The 13,542-nt window shown below is 35.9% G+C and overlaps 1 protein-coding gene across 3 annotated transcripts in view; it reads right to left on the bottom strand.

Annotated features, from left to right (window-relative positions):
* IKZF3 (IKAROS family zinc finger 3) overlaps positions 1-13,542 on the bottom strand; it is a 49,573-nt gene extending 36,031 nt beyond the window's left edge. Inside the window, exons 1-3 of one of the 3 annotated variants that reach the window (XM_032791292.2) lie at positions 13,413-13,542; positions 2,647-2,700; positions 1,478-1,588 (exon numbers count right to left, since the gene is read on the bottom strand). In XM_032791292.2, coding sequence (XP_032647183.1) covers positions 1,478-1,588; positions 2,647-2,700; positions 13,413-13,419 — 172 coding nt within the window. In that variant the 5' untranslated portion in view covers positions 13,420-13,542. The remainder of the gene's footprint in view (positions 1-1,477; positions 1,589-2,646; positions 2,701-13,412) is intronic. The other 2 variants (XM_032791289.2, XM_032791291.2) reach the window with 2 other exon arrangements.

Here is a 13,542-nt window from a genome sequence, read left to right as displayed (position 1 = left end):
AGCTGTGGACCCCAGCAAGTCTAAGCCTCAGAGCTTTAGCCCTGGTGGCAGGGCTCAGATTATAGATCCTCTGCCTGGGGCAGAAGCCTCTGGTCTTCCTCTTTGGCACACCTAGGGCAGCAGAGCTCGAGTGGGCTCAGTTTTTGCTCCCCCCTCCTGGGGTTGTGTAGTAATTTTTGTTGTCAGAAGGGAGTCGCGGTGCAATGAAGTTTTCAAATCCCTGAATTAGGTGACCAATTAGAGACTATTTTTTAAAATGGCATGATTTAAGTAAATCCTGGTTCAGAAAACTGTCACCTGAAGCCACAGACATAATTTGTCTTGATACTAGTGTATTTTCATGGACATGCTGTATTCGAGAGGCAATATGAAACTGGTAAAACACCACATGCCTTTTCCTCAGTATATATTACCACATCCTCTGCCAAGCAGTATTTTTCACTGTCTGTGGTTGAGAACTGGCATAAATGAACATGCTCTACTCAGATTAGCTGGAATGTTTATTAATGCTGTGATTTCACTTTATAACCATCTAGATACTGAGACCTATTTCAAGGCTCCCCTCTCAAATTTTGCAATCCTAAAGGCCACATCATGACAGATTATCAGGAGTCCAAGGACTGCATCTTTTATCCCTTTTTGCCTATTAGGTGCTTTGATACTACAGAGAAGAAGCCACACTCATTTCTAGATAGAAAGAGTTAAAGACATATAAATGTACATAAGATATCTTTTCAATTAAAAATAGGTGCACATGGGTGTAATATTTGCGCTAATCCTTGTATCTTCCTTGAGAGAGATATAGAAATTGTTTGTTGTTTGAATTCATTGTCAATAAAAACATGGGAGTTGCTCAGCTTTTTCCTCACTGAGCAATTACAGGGAAAAGATTACTGTGTACAGCAGTTTAAGATTCTAGTGTACCCTTGTCCCAGGAGTTTAGAATAATCTACCTTTTCTTTAGAAAATGAAGCTGAAAGCTGACAAAATATTCTGAGCTAACAAAGGGGCTAAGTGATATTGATGCACAGTGCCCTGCTAGCATGTATATCTTGTTATATGCAAACTATTTTTTTTCAAAACATTTCAGTGTATGATTTTCAATAACAAAACATTGAGTGAATGATTCTGCATGAGGTGCATTACCCAAATAACCCTGCTTATCCTTCCTCTCGTTATCTGAAACTCTGTCATCTGAGAATGAACCTGATAGTGTATGTTTCATGGGTCCTGTATACATGACATATGTGCAATCTGCACATGGAGATTGTTTGATGGGAAATAGCAGTACTCCAATCGGCGTATCACCCGGGAATCTGTTAAAATTTTCAGAACTCAAACTCATATTTCAATGTTTGTACATCACGTAGCACACAGGAGCATGATCTTAATTAAAACTTCTAGGCATGAACATAACACAATCAAAGGAATAAGAAGATCTTTAACTATTGGTTTTCATTATGCAGCCCCTGTTTACCTCCTGTTTCTTCATGAGGTTGACTGTGCTCTTTCATATCTTCCCTACTATCCATGTTTTCCATCTCCTGGAATTTGTTCACATTACAGTCTTTCAAAACTTCCTGTCCTTCTGAAGAAAGGAAAATGTTAAATGATAATAATTAACCCTTCAATAGCACCTTCCACGTAATTATCTCAAGGTACTTAGCAAACAAAATAATTTTCACAATACTCGTGTCAGTACCCATTTTATGGATGGACAGCATTGCAACATAGCTTAATAATTTGCTTATGGTCATTCACTGAGTCACTGATAGAAGTGGGAATAGATCCCCAAAACCACACACCCTGCTAAAACAGCAACTATCACCAATGCCATAGAATATACATCTAAAAGAAGTGTTAATCTATTGTGTAGACTTAAATATTCTGGAACTGTTCTGAGTCAGGTTAAAAACTGATATAAACTGAAGTATAATATGCTGTAGAACCTTTCTAATGTGTCCTGTTGACTAGGAGACCCATTGCAAATTAGTTAATTTTATGAATTAGCAGATAAATAAACAATAACTTTAAATAAAGCCTAGAAAATTATTGTAAGATGTACTTTGTTCATATGGGGCTCAATCTTGCAAGGTGCTGAAAACTCTGGCCCCCATCTAGCAAAGTGCTTGAACACATGCTTAACTTTAACCATATGAGTAGTCTCATTGATGTCAATGGATTTGTGCTCCTAAATCACGTAGGTGATTTTGGAAAAATCACACCCTTAAATATGAAAATTGTTAACTTCTTCACTGATGATCATTTTGGCAGAAACAGCAGTTATTGTGCTTATCCCACAATTCCAGGCAGAAAAGCCCAAACAATCTCTTAACCAGATACCAAAACCTCCAGCTTCATCTCTAAAACCTTTTCTTTTGTCCATGAGCAATGATAATTCTCTATCATACATTCTTTTGATTTCTCTTCTATCACATTATTTTCTAAAATTCTATCACCCTCTTATGCATTTACTTCAACTCCAGAGTTTAATTTTCTGTCCTGTAATGTCCATCTTCAGTTTTGTAATGTATCATCTAGTACATTGTTAATCTGAACAGACTGTGCAATTATTTCATTTTTTCCCAGTTAAAATTAACTAAGATTTTAAAGAGGAGGGTGAGAGAAAGCTTAAGGGTACAGTACCTGTAGCCACTGACTGTTCCTGAGAAGTACTTAGGTCCATACCTGACTGTGAATCTGGAAAAGACACAGACAAAGTAAATGCTAGCAGCAATCTAAATTGCTAATAATATTTTTTTAAATTATCTCTGCTCTAACAAAGCTATGAGTATACATTTATTATGAATAAACCTAAACAGCAAAATTGACACATTAATAATCTAAAGAAAGAGCTATCCAAGAATTATTTTTAGAAAGTGGAATTTGTGCAATATAATTAATTTATACCCATTCTTTTTCTATAGCTCGACTAGTGTTAGGTGTCCAAAACAAGCAAACAGCATTCTTCCTTTCATAGTTTCTCAGTATTAGTGAATCAAATCATCTGTGTTTTCCATTTAAGACCTCATTCTGAATGCAGCTTGATGGTAGTAGCTATGTATCAGGGAATCTCTGTGGAGCAGAGTACTAGATGCTCCTAAATTCCCTTATTAACAAAAGGAAAAAGGCTCCTATTAATTTTGCTACATCAAATTTATTTAACTAGGGGTGCAAAACCAACTTTGTTTCTGAATTCTCATGGGGCAGAGATTTAAAAAAACTGGAGACTAAAGATAGACTCCTAAGTCTGTATTTAGGAACATATACAGTATATGTGATGTGAATTTCTAAACTGCTGAGCACCCAATAGGACACTCTGAAATCAGTGGGAGCTGAAGGTTCTCAGCACCTGTGAAAATGACTTAAGTAGGTGTCTCAATGTGACCTTAGTAGCTTAGGCAGTCATTGATTTTCTTAAAATCCTGGCCTGTGTAGATCAATGTACTGCACTTTCTAGATGCCTGTCCTGTCATGACAACTTACAAATGTGGCTGATTTTAATATTCACCTTTTTAATGGTGCCATAGCTCCCTGTTCCTTTATTTCCTCTTTCCTTCACTATTTTTGTTTCTTTACTTTACCTGTCAAAAAATCTTGAATTGTCTTTACACAATCAAACAAGAAACCCAGAGCACATAAAACTGATTCCTGACAGTTACATAACAGAAATACACATACTGTGGCAGTGAGGTGTTAACCACTACTGACATTTACCCCATAATTATCTTTCTTTACCACCACTGTTTATGGAACATTTTTGTGGTCTCTGCAACATCAAAATGTAAAGCTTTGTTAACTAAAAAGTAAAGATGCCTGGCACTGTGTGAGGTTATCCTAAAAGTTCTGGGTGAGTGTGACCTTGCTGACATGTTCAGCATAGTAAAAGTAAGTTTTTAAAAAAAAAAAAAGTCTTGTACCTGCCTGATAAAGTTGCTACAAATTTTGGATCTATTTTGGTCTCCTAAATGCCTATGTTTAGCTTTCATTTCTCAAATACTGTATGTGTGTAGCTCCCACTATGGTTAAATAGTAATTAGCAGTAAACAGCAAGAAAAATTGATCCTTTTTTGAAGCGGGATTGTCAAAAGTATTCAGCACTGGCCTAACTCTTCTCCCATTGAACTTAAATGGAAGCATTTAGACCAACACTGAATACTTATGAAAATGTCATCTTAAAATTAAATCAGAATCTCCATCTTCTCTCACATTTAGTTATACATGGCATTTCCATAGTGTCTATTAGCCAAGGATCCCAAAATGCTTTACAGACATTAATGAGGCCTCTGAAACTCCCTGTAAGTTAGGTAAATATTATTATACACATTTTACAGATGGGGAAAATTTAGGTATAGAAAAATTAAGTGATCCATTCGAGGTCAAACAAACTCAGAGGCAGACTCAAAAACAGCACCAAAAAGTACTGGTTCTCAAACTAGACCATAATATTTATTATAGGGCTGTCGATTAATCACAGTTAACTCACGTGATTAACTCAAAATTAATTATCAGAGGAGTAGCCGTGTTAGTCTAGATCTGTAAAAGCAGCAAAGAGTCCTGTGGCACCTTATAGACTAACAGACGTACTGGAGCACGAGCTTTCATGAGTGAATACCCACATCCATGCATCTGATGAAGAGGGTATTCACTCACGAAAACTCATGCTCCAATACATCTGTTAGTCTATAAGGTGCCACAGGACTCTTTGCTGCTTTCAAAATTAATTGCAATTAAAAAATAAACCACCAATTAATTGGTGTTTTAATTGCACTGTTAAACAGAATACCAGTTGAAATTCATTAAATATTTTGGATGTTTTTCTCTATTTTCATATATATTGTATTCTGTGTTGTAACTGAAATCAAAGTGTATATTATTTATTACAAATATTTGCACTGTAAAAATGATTTAAAATAGTATTTTTTCAATTCACCTCCACAAGTACTGTAGTGCAATCTCTTTGTCCTAAAAGTGCGACTTACAAATGTAGATGTTTTTTGTTACATAACTGTACTCAAAAACAAAACAATGTAAAACTTCAGAGCCTACAAGTCCACTCAGTCCTACTTCTTGTTCAGCCAATTGCTAAGACAGACATGTTTGTTTACTTTTACAGGAGATAATGCTGCCCTCTTCTTATTTACAATGTCACCAGAAAGCGAGAACAGGTATTTGCATGGCACTTTTGTAACTGGCATTGCAAGGTATTTACGTGCCAGATATGCTAAACATTTGTATGCCCCTTCACGCTTCGGCCACCATTCCAGAGGACATGCTTCCATGCTGGTGATGGTCATTAAAAAATAATGCGTTAATTAAATTTGTGACTGAACTCCTTGGGAGAGAATTGTATATCCCCTGCTCTATCTGCATTCTGCCATATATTTCATGTTATAGCAGTCTCGGATGATGACCCAGCACATGTTGTTCATTTTAAGAACATTTTCACTGCAGATTTCACAAAACACAAAGAAGGTACCAATGTGAGATTTCTAACTACAACACTTGACCAAAGGTTTAAGAATCTGAAGTGCTTTCAAAATCTGAGAGGGACAAAGTGTGCAATATGCTTTCAGAAGTCTTAAAAGAACAACACTTTATTGGGGAAACTACAGAATCTGAACCATCAAAAATAAAATCAACCTTCTGCTGGTGGCATCTGACTCAAATAATGAAAATGAACATGCGTTGGTCCACACTGCTTTGGAGTCTTATTGAGCAGAACCCGTCATCAGCATCGACACATGTCCCCTGAAATTGTGGTTGAAGCATGAAGGGACATATGAATCTTTAGCATATCTGGCACATAAATATCTTGTGACACCAGCTACAACAGTGCCATGAGAACCCCTGTTCTCACTTTCAAACTACACTGTAAACAAGAAGCATTATCTCTTGCAAATGTAAACAAACTTGTTTGCCTGAGCGATTGGCTGAACAAGAAGTAGGACTGAATGGACTTGCAGGCTCTAAAATTTTATGTTGTTTTATTTTTAAATGCAGTTGGGTTTTTTACATAATTCTACATTTGTAAGTCCAACTGTCATGATAAAGAGACTGCACTACAGTACTTGTATTAAGTGAATTGAAAAATACTATTTCTTTTGTTTTTTTATAGTGCAAATAGTTGTAATAAAAAATAAAGTGAGCACTGTACACTTCGTATTCTGTTTTGTAATTGAAATCAATATACTTGAAAATGTAGAAACCATCCAAAAATATTTAAACAGATGGTATTCTATTATTAACAGTGCAGTTAATTTTTTTAATTGTGCGATTAATTTTTTAAATCGCTTGACAGCCTTAATTTATTCATGTCTCTTCATTCCTTCCAAGTCACCATGAGATCTCTATATAAGATCTAAAGCAGAGATATCCATAAAGACAAAGATGTCATAATGTAATTCCTAAACATAAAGAGGTAATATCTCTCCATCTCTAAATCATTTGTTTTTCATTTAACTGCAATGGGATGACACAGCTCTGAAACCTAACAATTTAATACCATGTCCAGATTTATATGAAGTGTGATAATTCAGTAATATATATATTTGGACTGTGGAAATAACCTTCTCCTTGTCACTTCTGACTCATTTATGATTCTGTGATTTCTGAATAGTGTTGCATGTTGCAAAATAAAGTCTTCCAAAGTTAATGTTTGAATGTGCATTTCAAGAAAGAACTTAAGCACATGCTTGAGTCTCTAAGTGCTATTCTGAATCGGGGCCTGAATTAGAAAGAAAACAATTGGGGTGGTTGGGTGTTCATGCTAATTTCTATAAAATGTTATACTTTTAAATGCTTTACAATAAATGGCCTGAAGGTTCCCTTGAAGGTACTTCATTTTGTATGACAGTTTTTTCCACTGAGAGACAAGGTGAGTAAGGTAACAATTTTTTATTTAACCAGCTTCTGTTGGTGAGAAAGGCAGTTTCTGAGCTACATAGAGCTCCTTTTCAGGTCTGGAAAAGGAACTCCTGGCATCACAGCAAAAGGTGGAACAGATTATTTAGCATGAGTAGCTAGTACATATTTTCCACTGGTTTTCTTGCCCATACATTTCACCAGGTACCTAATGTAATGAAAAAAGAGATCCCTTTGGCCAAAGACTTTCAGAGAAGACATCTTCTGAAGAACCACTACCAGGGAAAGCTAATGTTTTTCTTCAATCCCATTTCCCACCGATATCAAATAACCACTTGATATGCTGATCATCAACTAAATAGAAGGGCTAAGTAGTTTTGTTCAATTAATGTTAATTTCCTTCTGTGTTACTCTCTGATTTCTTGGGCAACCATTTGCTGATCTGGTGGGTACCGTTCACAGGCAGTATTTTTACTGTACTTGTTCCACATGTATTGCTTTGATTTTTCCATGCTCTGGTTTCATCTCTAATCCTTTCATAGTTGAATGGACAAATAAAATGTTGGTTTTAGCTACATGACATACATTTTTAGCTCCTGATGGGTCTGATCCCAAGAATATAAAAATATCCGCCTCTAAGAAGGCAGGGACTGTCATTCACTACAAGTTTGTACAATGATCAGCACAATGGGACCCAACCTGTTGGAGATATTTAGGTTCTACCACAATATAAATGTTAAACAATACATAATTTTTTTTCTTTTGAAGTATAGATAAAAAAATCATCTCTGATATCTGCAATGTAGATCTCAGAAATAAAGAAAGCTGTATTTTATATATTGTAACATATAGTGGATAATTTGAAGACCTTCTCTAACTCTAATTTTCACAAGAATGTACAGTACAGATCTCCAGTTCTGCATGACATCTGCATTTTTGAAGCAGAATCTTAGAAAAGAACATATTTTGACCAAAAGTGGGTGAATTTACCTGGAGACAAAAGTCGCTTATGTGTTATCTAAAACAGGTTGATCTTTAGGCAAATTATGGAGTACACCCTGTTCTATGACCTCTTTGGAATAACTTGAGATCCTAGGCATCTCTTGAAGTGTTCTCAAAAAGGATCATCTGGCATCATGTGATATTACCCACCATAAAACTAAATAAGAAATCCAAATGCAAAATCCAACCTTGCTGTATCTCATGACACTCTGAGTGAATATCTGATATGTAGATACCCTTCCCGTGGCTTTCTTTGCCCTTTTCAGAAATTCTCACTCATAAAATAAATAAATAAATGAATAAAATAAAATAAAAAAGCACTATCCCTGTTTTTTTTTCCATTAGGAATGTAAAATGGCTAGTATTCTCTTCTGCAATGCAACCTCCTCAAATACTCTCCATTGGCAATGAGCACAATTAATAATAAAAGGAAAAAATAGCTAATTCTCTGATTATTAATGTATCCTCCAGTTACATTTTCAGTGTAAATAATAAATTGTGAAATGTGAATTAGCTTTCCATTTTCATGTGATAAGAGATCCTCTTCAGAAGCCTATATTATCTGAAACCATCAATCATGGGAATAAAAACAAATTATTACAAATCTTAACTCAATAATCTGTTTTTTTTTCCAAAGCCTAATTTTATTATATTCAAATCATATCCAAAGAAAAGGTGTTAAAATGCTCAGCAAAAAAGGTAGGGGTCCATTGATTCATGCAATGCAACTTTTTTCATATTTGTCTTAGATCATAAATAAACACATTACGTAGTCATGTTCCAAAGTCACAGTCAAAAAGTTAAATGCAAAAAAAATTAAATATTACTGGAAATATTGGACTTAGAAATCAAGGAGTTTCACAGCTAAGGCATTCGATTTGTCATTTTCTTACCCTATAATGTCTAAATATGACAGCCTAGAACAGTGTATTACAGGCTTCTGCTGTGATACTGATGGGTAACTCCCAGCTGATAATAACTAGGAAGATGTCCGGTTGGGACCACTTATATCAATTCTAATCATTTGTGTGTTTATACCTTCTAAGTTATACAAACATCTTGTGTATGTACCAAACAGTCTGATTTTACTATACTATCATATTTTTATTCCACTGTGACAGAATCAAGAGGCCTTAAAAAGAGTGGGAAAGGTTCCCTATGCAGGCATGGGGCAGGGAGAGGGCACTTGGCTGGTGCAGAACTGGTGTAAGGACTCTGCAGGGGCCAAACTCCCAGAACTAAACACAGTGGGTATATCAGGAACGTGTTGGGGGTGTGGCTGCACTGTACTGTGGCAGCTATTTGCTCTTGAGGGTCCACAAATGGACTTGGGAAGTAAAATATAAATTAAAGTTACCTAGAGACTATCTTAAATTAGGACTGATCTATGTCTACACAGTTTTTGTACCACTATATTGATTTAGAAACCAATATAGCTAAATCAGTACAACTCCCTAGAGTGGACACAGTTATACCACAAAAAGGTATACCTTATTCAAATAAGTTATATATAATATAAGCACCTTTGTATGGTATTCAATCGGCTATACCAATATAAGAACTTTTATACAGTATTGAATAATCTATACCACTTTAATTCACTAAACTGTACCAATATAAGCATCGTTAAAGTTATAATTGCATCCATACTAGGGAGCTGTACCATTTTAACTATATCGGTTTTTAAAACCCCTCGTTATGGTGGTACAAAAACTGTGTTTAGACCAGCCCTTAAGCTCTCAGTGCAGGGACTATCCCTTTATGTGGATTTGTACAGTGCATTGCACAATAGGACCCTGGTCATGACCAGGACCTTTGGGAAATACGTCACTATAAATAAATTAATTCAAATAAAAAAAATAATGACATTATGTATCATTTTTCCCCCCATTCACTAATACCACAGTCTTTGCATAACTTTCAGGCCTCAATATCCATTCATCTGCACCTGGATTTCATCAGACATTAGTCTTCTCTAAAAGACCTTCCTTCGAGCCCTTATGTTTTCTTCACATATCCTCAGACTCCCTTCTCAGTAAAATATTTTGAGCCAAATCCTTCCTTGTACCATGCAGGTGTGCTAGAAGGAGAAATGGACACAGGAAGCCTCTGTGCTCCATGAAAACAGTAAAACAATATCTCTACTTAGCGCTCAGAAAAGCGCAAGGAGGGGCTCACTTACATACCAGCTAGTCCTCATAAACTTAATGGAGGCAGGAACTGCTGCCTAGGGTACATGGGAAGGGTGCAGCTGACTAAAGTGTATGTTGCTTTTGCTGCGCAAAGTTCATTTACAAAACAGAAATAAAGTGTAACAGATAGTGAGACTCACTCTATGCCAGCATTAGAGCTGTCAAATAATACTTAACAACAAACTTAGTAAAGGAATGTTGTTATATTTTAAGCATAAAATCATTTAGAACAATTTATTCTGTTATTTGATCAGCATACAGACATGGCTGAATAACTTGTGAACATATGTAATGAATCATGTATTCAATGACTTGTGATTTTTTCCATTAAATATACAGTGAATAATATCTTTCTGTTGGCCACACAGCTCTAACCAGCAGAATGGCAAGTGTGAATCTGGCACTGTTATGTTCTCTTCTGTCTGTTTGCCACCACCAGTTAAAGGCAGGATTTTGCCTCTTTTATTAGTATTTTACATTTTCCAATGCAACTGTAATTCTACATATCAAGGATGAAACCTCATCCCCACTGAAGTCAACTGAAGTTTTCCAATTGACTTCAATGGAGTCAGCATTTCACTGCAAATACCTATTTCACAGATTACTATTTGCATTCTCTTGTATTTTCAGTTTCTAAAAACAATTAACCCTGTTATTATTGCATGTAGTGGAGCAATTAAAACTATTTACTTTGTCTTGATATAATCTTAATAGGCACAAGGAAACTTTGAAATAAAAATGCAACAGTCTAGGCCTCTGTCTGCAATCAGATCTACACAGTTTAAATTTTCATTCCACCAAGATTCCTAATGCAAGATCAGTCTGTTACATATAGTATGTAATTTCTTTTGTCACTGTCATATAATTTCCAATATTTTTCATATTCAAAACCATGTTATACTTCTAACAAGTGAACAAGGGAAAGCCTACTTAATTTTCAGGCTGAAGTGCCTTATTTGGCATTTCAAACCTCAATAACTTCCTGAAGAAAACACTTGGCCCTATTTCATTTTGTATTAAACAAAGTTATTTCTTTTCACTTTTAAGATTATATGCGTCTCTAATAGTATCTTTCTCATAGTCTCAGAGAGTCCAGCTAATACAGCATTAAAGCTCTGTCCCATTAAAGCATTCCCTTTTTCCTAATAATTTTATTCCCTTTTTAAATGAGACATTTCAGTTTTAGAAATAAATTATGCCATAACCTAAGTAGACTAAACTGATTCTTTTTCCACCTTGGCTCTCTGCTAAAACCAGTATGCATTTTGAAAATGACCTTGAAAACTCAAAATGTTAACAGTTTACAGATTTTTAGTCTATAGATCCCTCAAAATAAACACGATGGGACTTTAATCTGGTCCTATAACATTGTGCTAATCTTACATCCTTCCCCATGGACTGTGCCTCAACATGATGGAAAGGCTTGAGTAATCCCATGACCCTGAAAACTATGCTGGCAGGAATATAACTGGTAGGGTCACCCATGCCAGATTGGCTCCTACCCTTCAATCTGACCAAAGGCAGTCTACCTGTCCTCCTGCTAAGATGTTGGAAGAGGGCTAACAACCTGTTCCTGTAAAAAACAAAGCCGTTACAGAAATATACATTACTTCTCGGCTCAATATTGGAAAACAGTGATGAAGGCCCTATGTTCCTCCTGGAATAATGAGGCGTAAATCAAGACAGTCTCATGGACTATACAGTATTTTAAGTTAGTCTTGGACATATGTTGGAAAATATAATGTCTAGTAGTATGCAGTTATGAACAACATTTTGATTTTCACTTTAAATTTCAATCTACTTTGGTATCTACCTTAAGAAACTGACCTTGTGTAGTATGTGGGATATCTTTACTCAGTTTAGTCATCCCAATACATTAAATGCAAAAATGCTAATCACACAAGGTCAAATTCTGCATTCCTTAATAAAATAAACTTTCACTAAACTCTAACATTTGGTAAAGTAAGGACTACAGAATTTAGCTCATAAACACCAGGCCCAATCTGAAAACCCTTACTCTTGCAAGTAACCATGTGAGTAAAACCTCACTGAATTCCGTGGGATTACTTGTTCTTTTTTTAGGGCAGGAAAAACAAGGGAAGACATCCTGGCCCCACTGAAGTCAAAAGTAAAGTTCCATTGACTTCAATGGAGTCAGGATTTAACCTACAAGTGTAAAACTAGGATTATAAAAGAAAACGTTACAGTTATTGTGTTCAGAGAGAATACAGTGTAACTTTATTCTGTACAGCATCGTTTACATAAATTGCATCCGAAAACATAAGAAACTTTAGTACACTTCAAATGCATCAAGTGAATTTCAGAGTGTAGGATGTCACATGGGACCCACTGACAGCATTAAAACTTGAACCATCAGTAGCAAGATAAATTTTACTTGCAAGAGTTTTTAAAAGACAAATAAGCAAATTTTTGGAGAAAAATATACATTTCACAGAGGTAGAGGCCTGCTTATTTCTTATTCAGAGACTGTTTGTTCTCACTTGCTGAATAAAAACATACAGTAAGTAATCACAGCTTGATCTGCTAAGAAAAATGAAACTGACACAGGCAAGTAGGCAAACTGCAATTAGACCCATTCTTTCAAAGCATTCACGGCTATCAAGCTGTGGCTACCTGAATTGAGTCAGGTTGTATTTAAATTATGTGTCTCCCAGAAATGTACATCTCAAAATCTTTCATCACAAGAGGGCTAGACATTGTTAAAACAAAATTTTAATTTAACCCACAAAAAGGGGGTCTCCCCCTCGAAGTGAGTGAGACTAGGCAGAGATGATTTTACTTTTAGGCTATTTTAACATGAAGAATTGAAACAATGTATTAATAATCTCTCTCGAACTACTAGTGAATGGGGGTAATTGCAAAGGTTGTTAACAATATGAAGAAACAAAGTATTTTGCCTTGTTTAAAATACTAGAACCTAAATTAACCTGCAACTTCGTTTGAACTGGATATGAAAGTTGAGTGCGCTTTTTATAAGCACAAAGAAACCCACACGTTCTTCAATTCGTTAAAACCCAGAAGATGAGCTGTAGTTAAACTGAGCTCTAAATCTAACTTTAACATACACGTTGCACAGGTTCTGAAATTAAATGTAGAAAGAGGCTCAACTCGTTTCCTGTTTTATTGCAACACACGATTTGATTCCACCTCTATGGACTGAAATCTGGTTGCAGAAAAGATGGCAAAAGGAGGAACTTTCAATTAACTGCGAGGACAATCACGATTTGTAAAATACTCCATTAAATACGATTAAAGCAACCAAAAAAAGAACCACCCAGGGATCTCTAAGCCGGTGCACTACACCCTTGTAACAACAGTGGAGTCTCTTCTCACCTTCCATGCTGCTGTTCCACGTGTGCTCCCTACTCCACGTGCTGCTGGTCCAGGGCTCTAGGATTCTCAACTGCAGCAGGCGGGAGATTCCCAGCGACTGGGCTTCCGCTCTGGATAGGAGACGGTGACA

The sequence above is a fragment of the Chelonoidis abingdonii genome, chromosome 21, assembly GCF_003597395.2.
Source record: "Chelonoidis abingdonii isolate Lonesome George chromosome 21, CheloAbing_2.0, whole genome shotgun sequence".
Classification (NCBI taxonomy): Eukaryota; Metazoa; Chordata; order Testudines; family Testudinidae; genus Chelonoidis; species Chelonoidis abingdonii.
The sequence above is the reverse complement of the archived record's forward strand: the minus strand, read 5'-3'. Positions and strand labels throughout refer to the sequence as shown.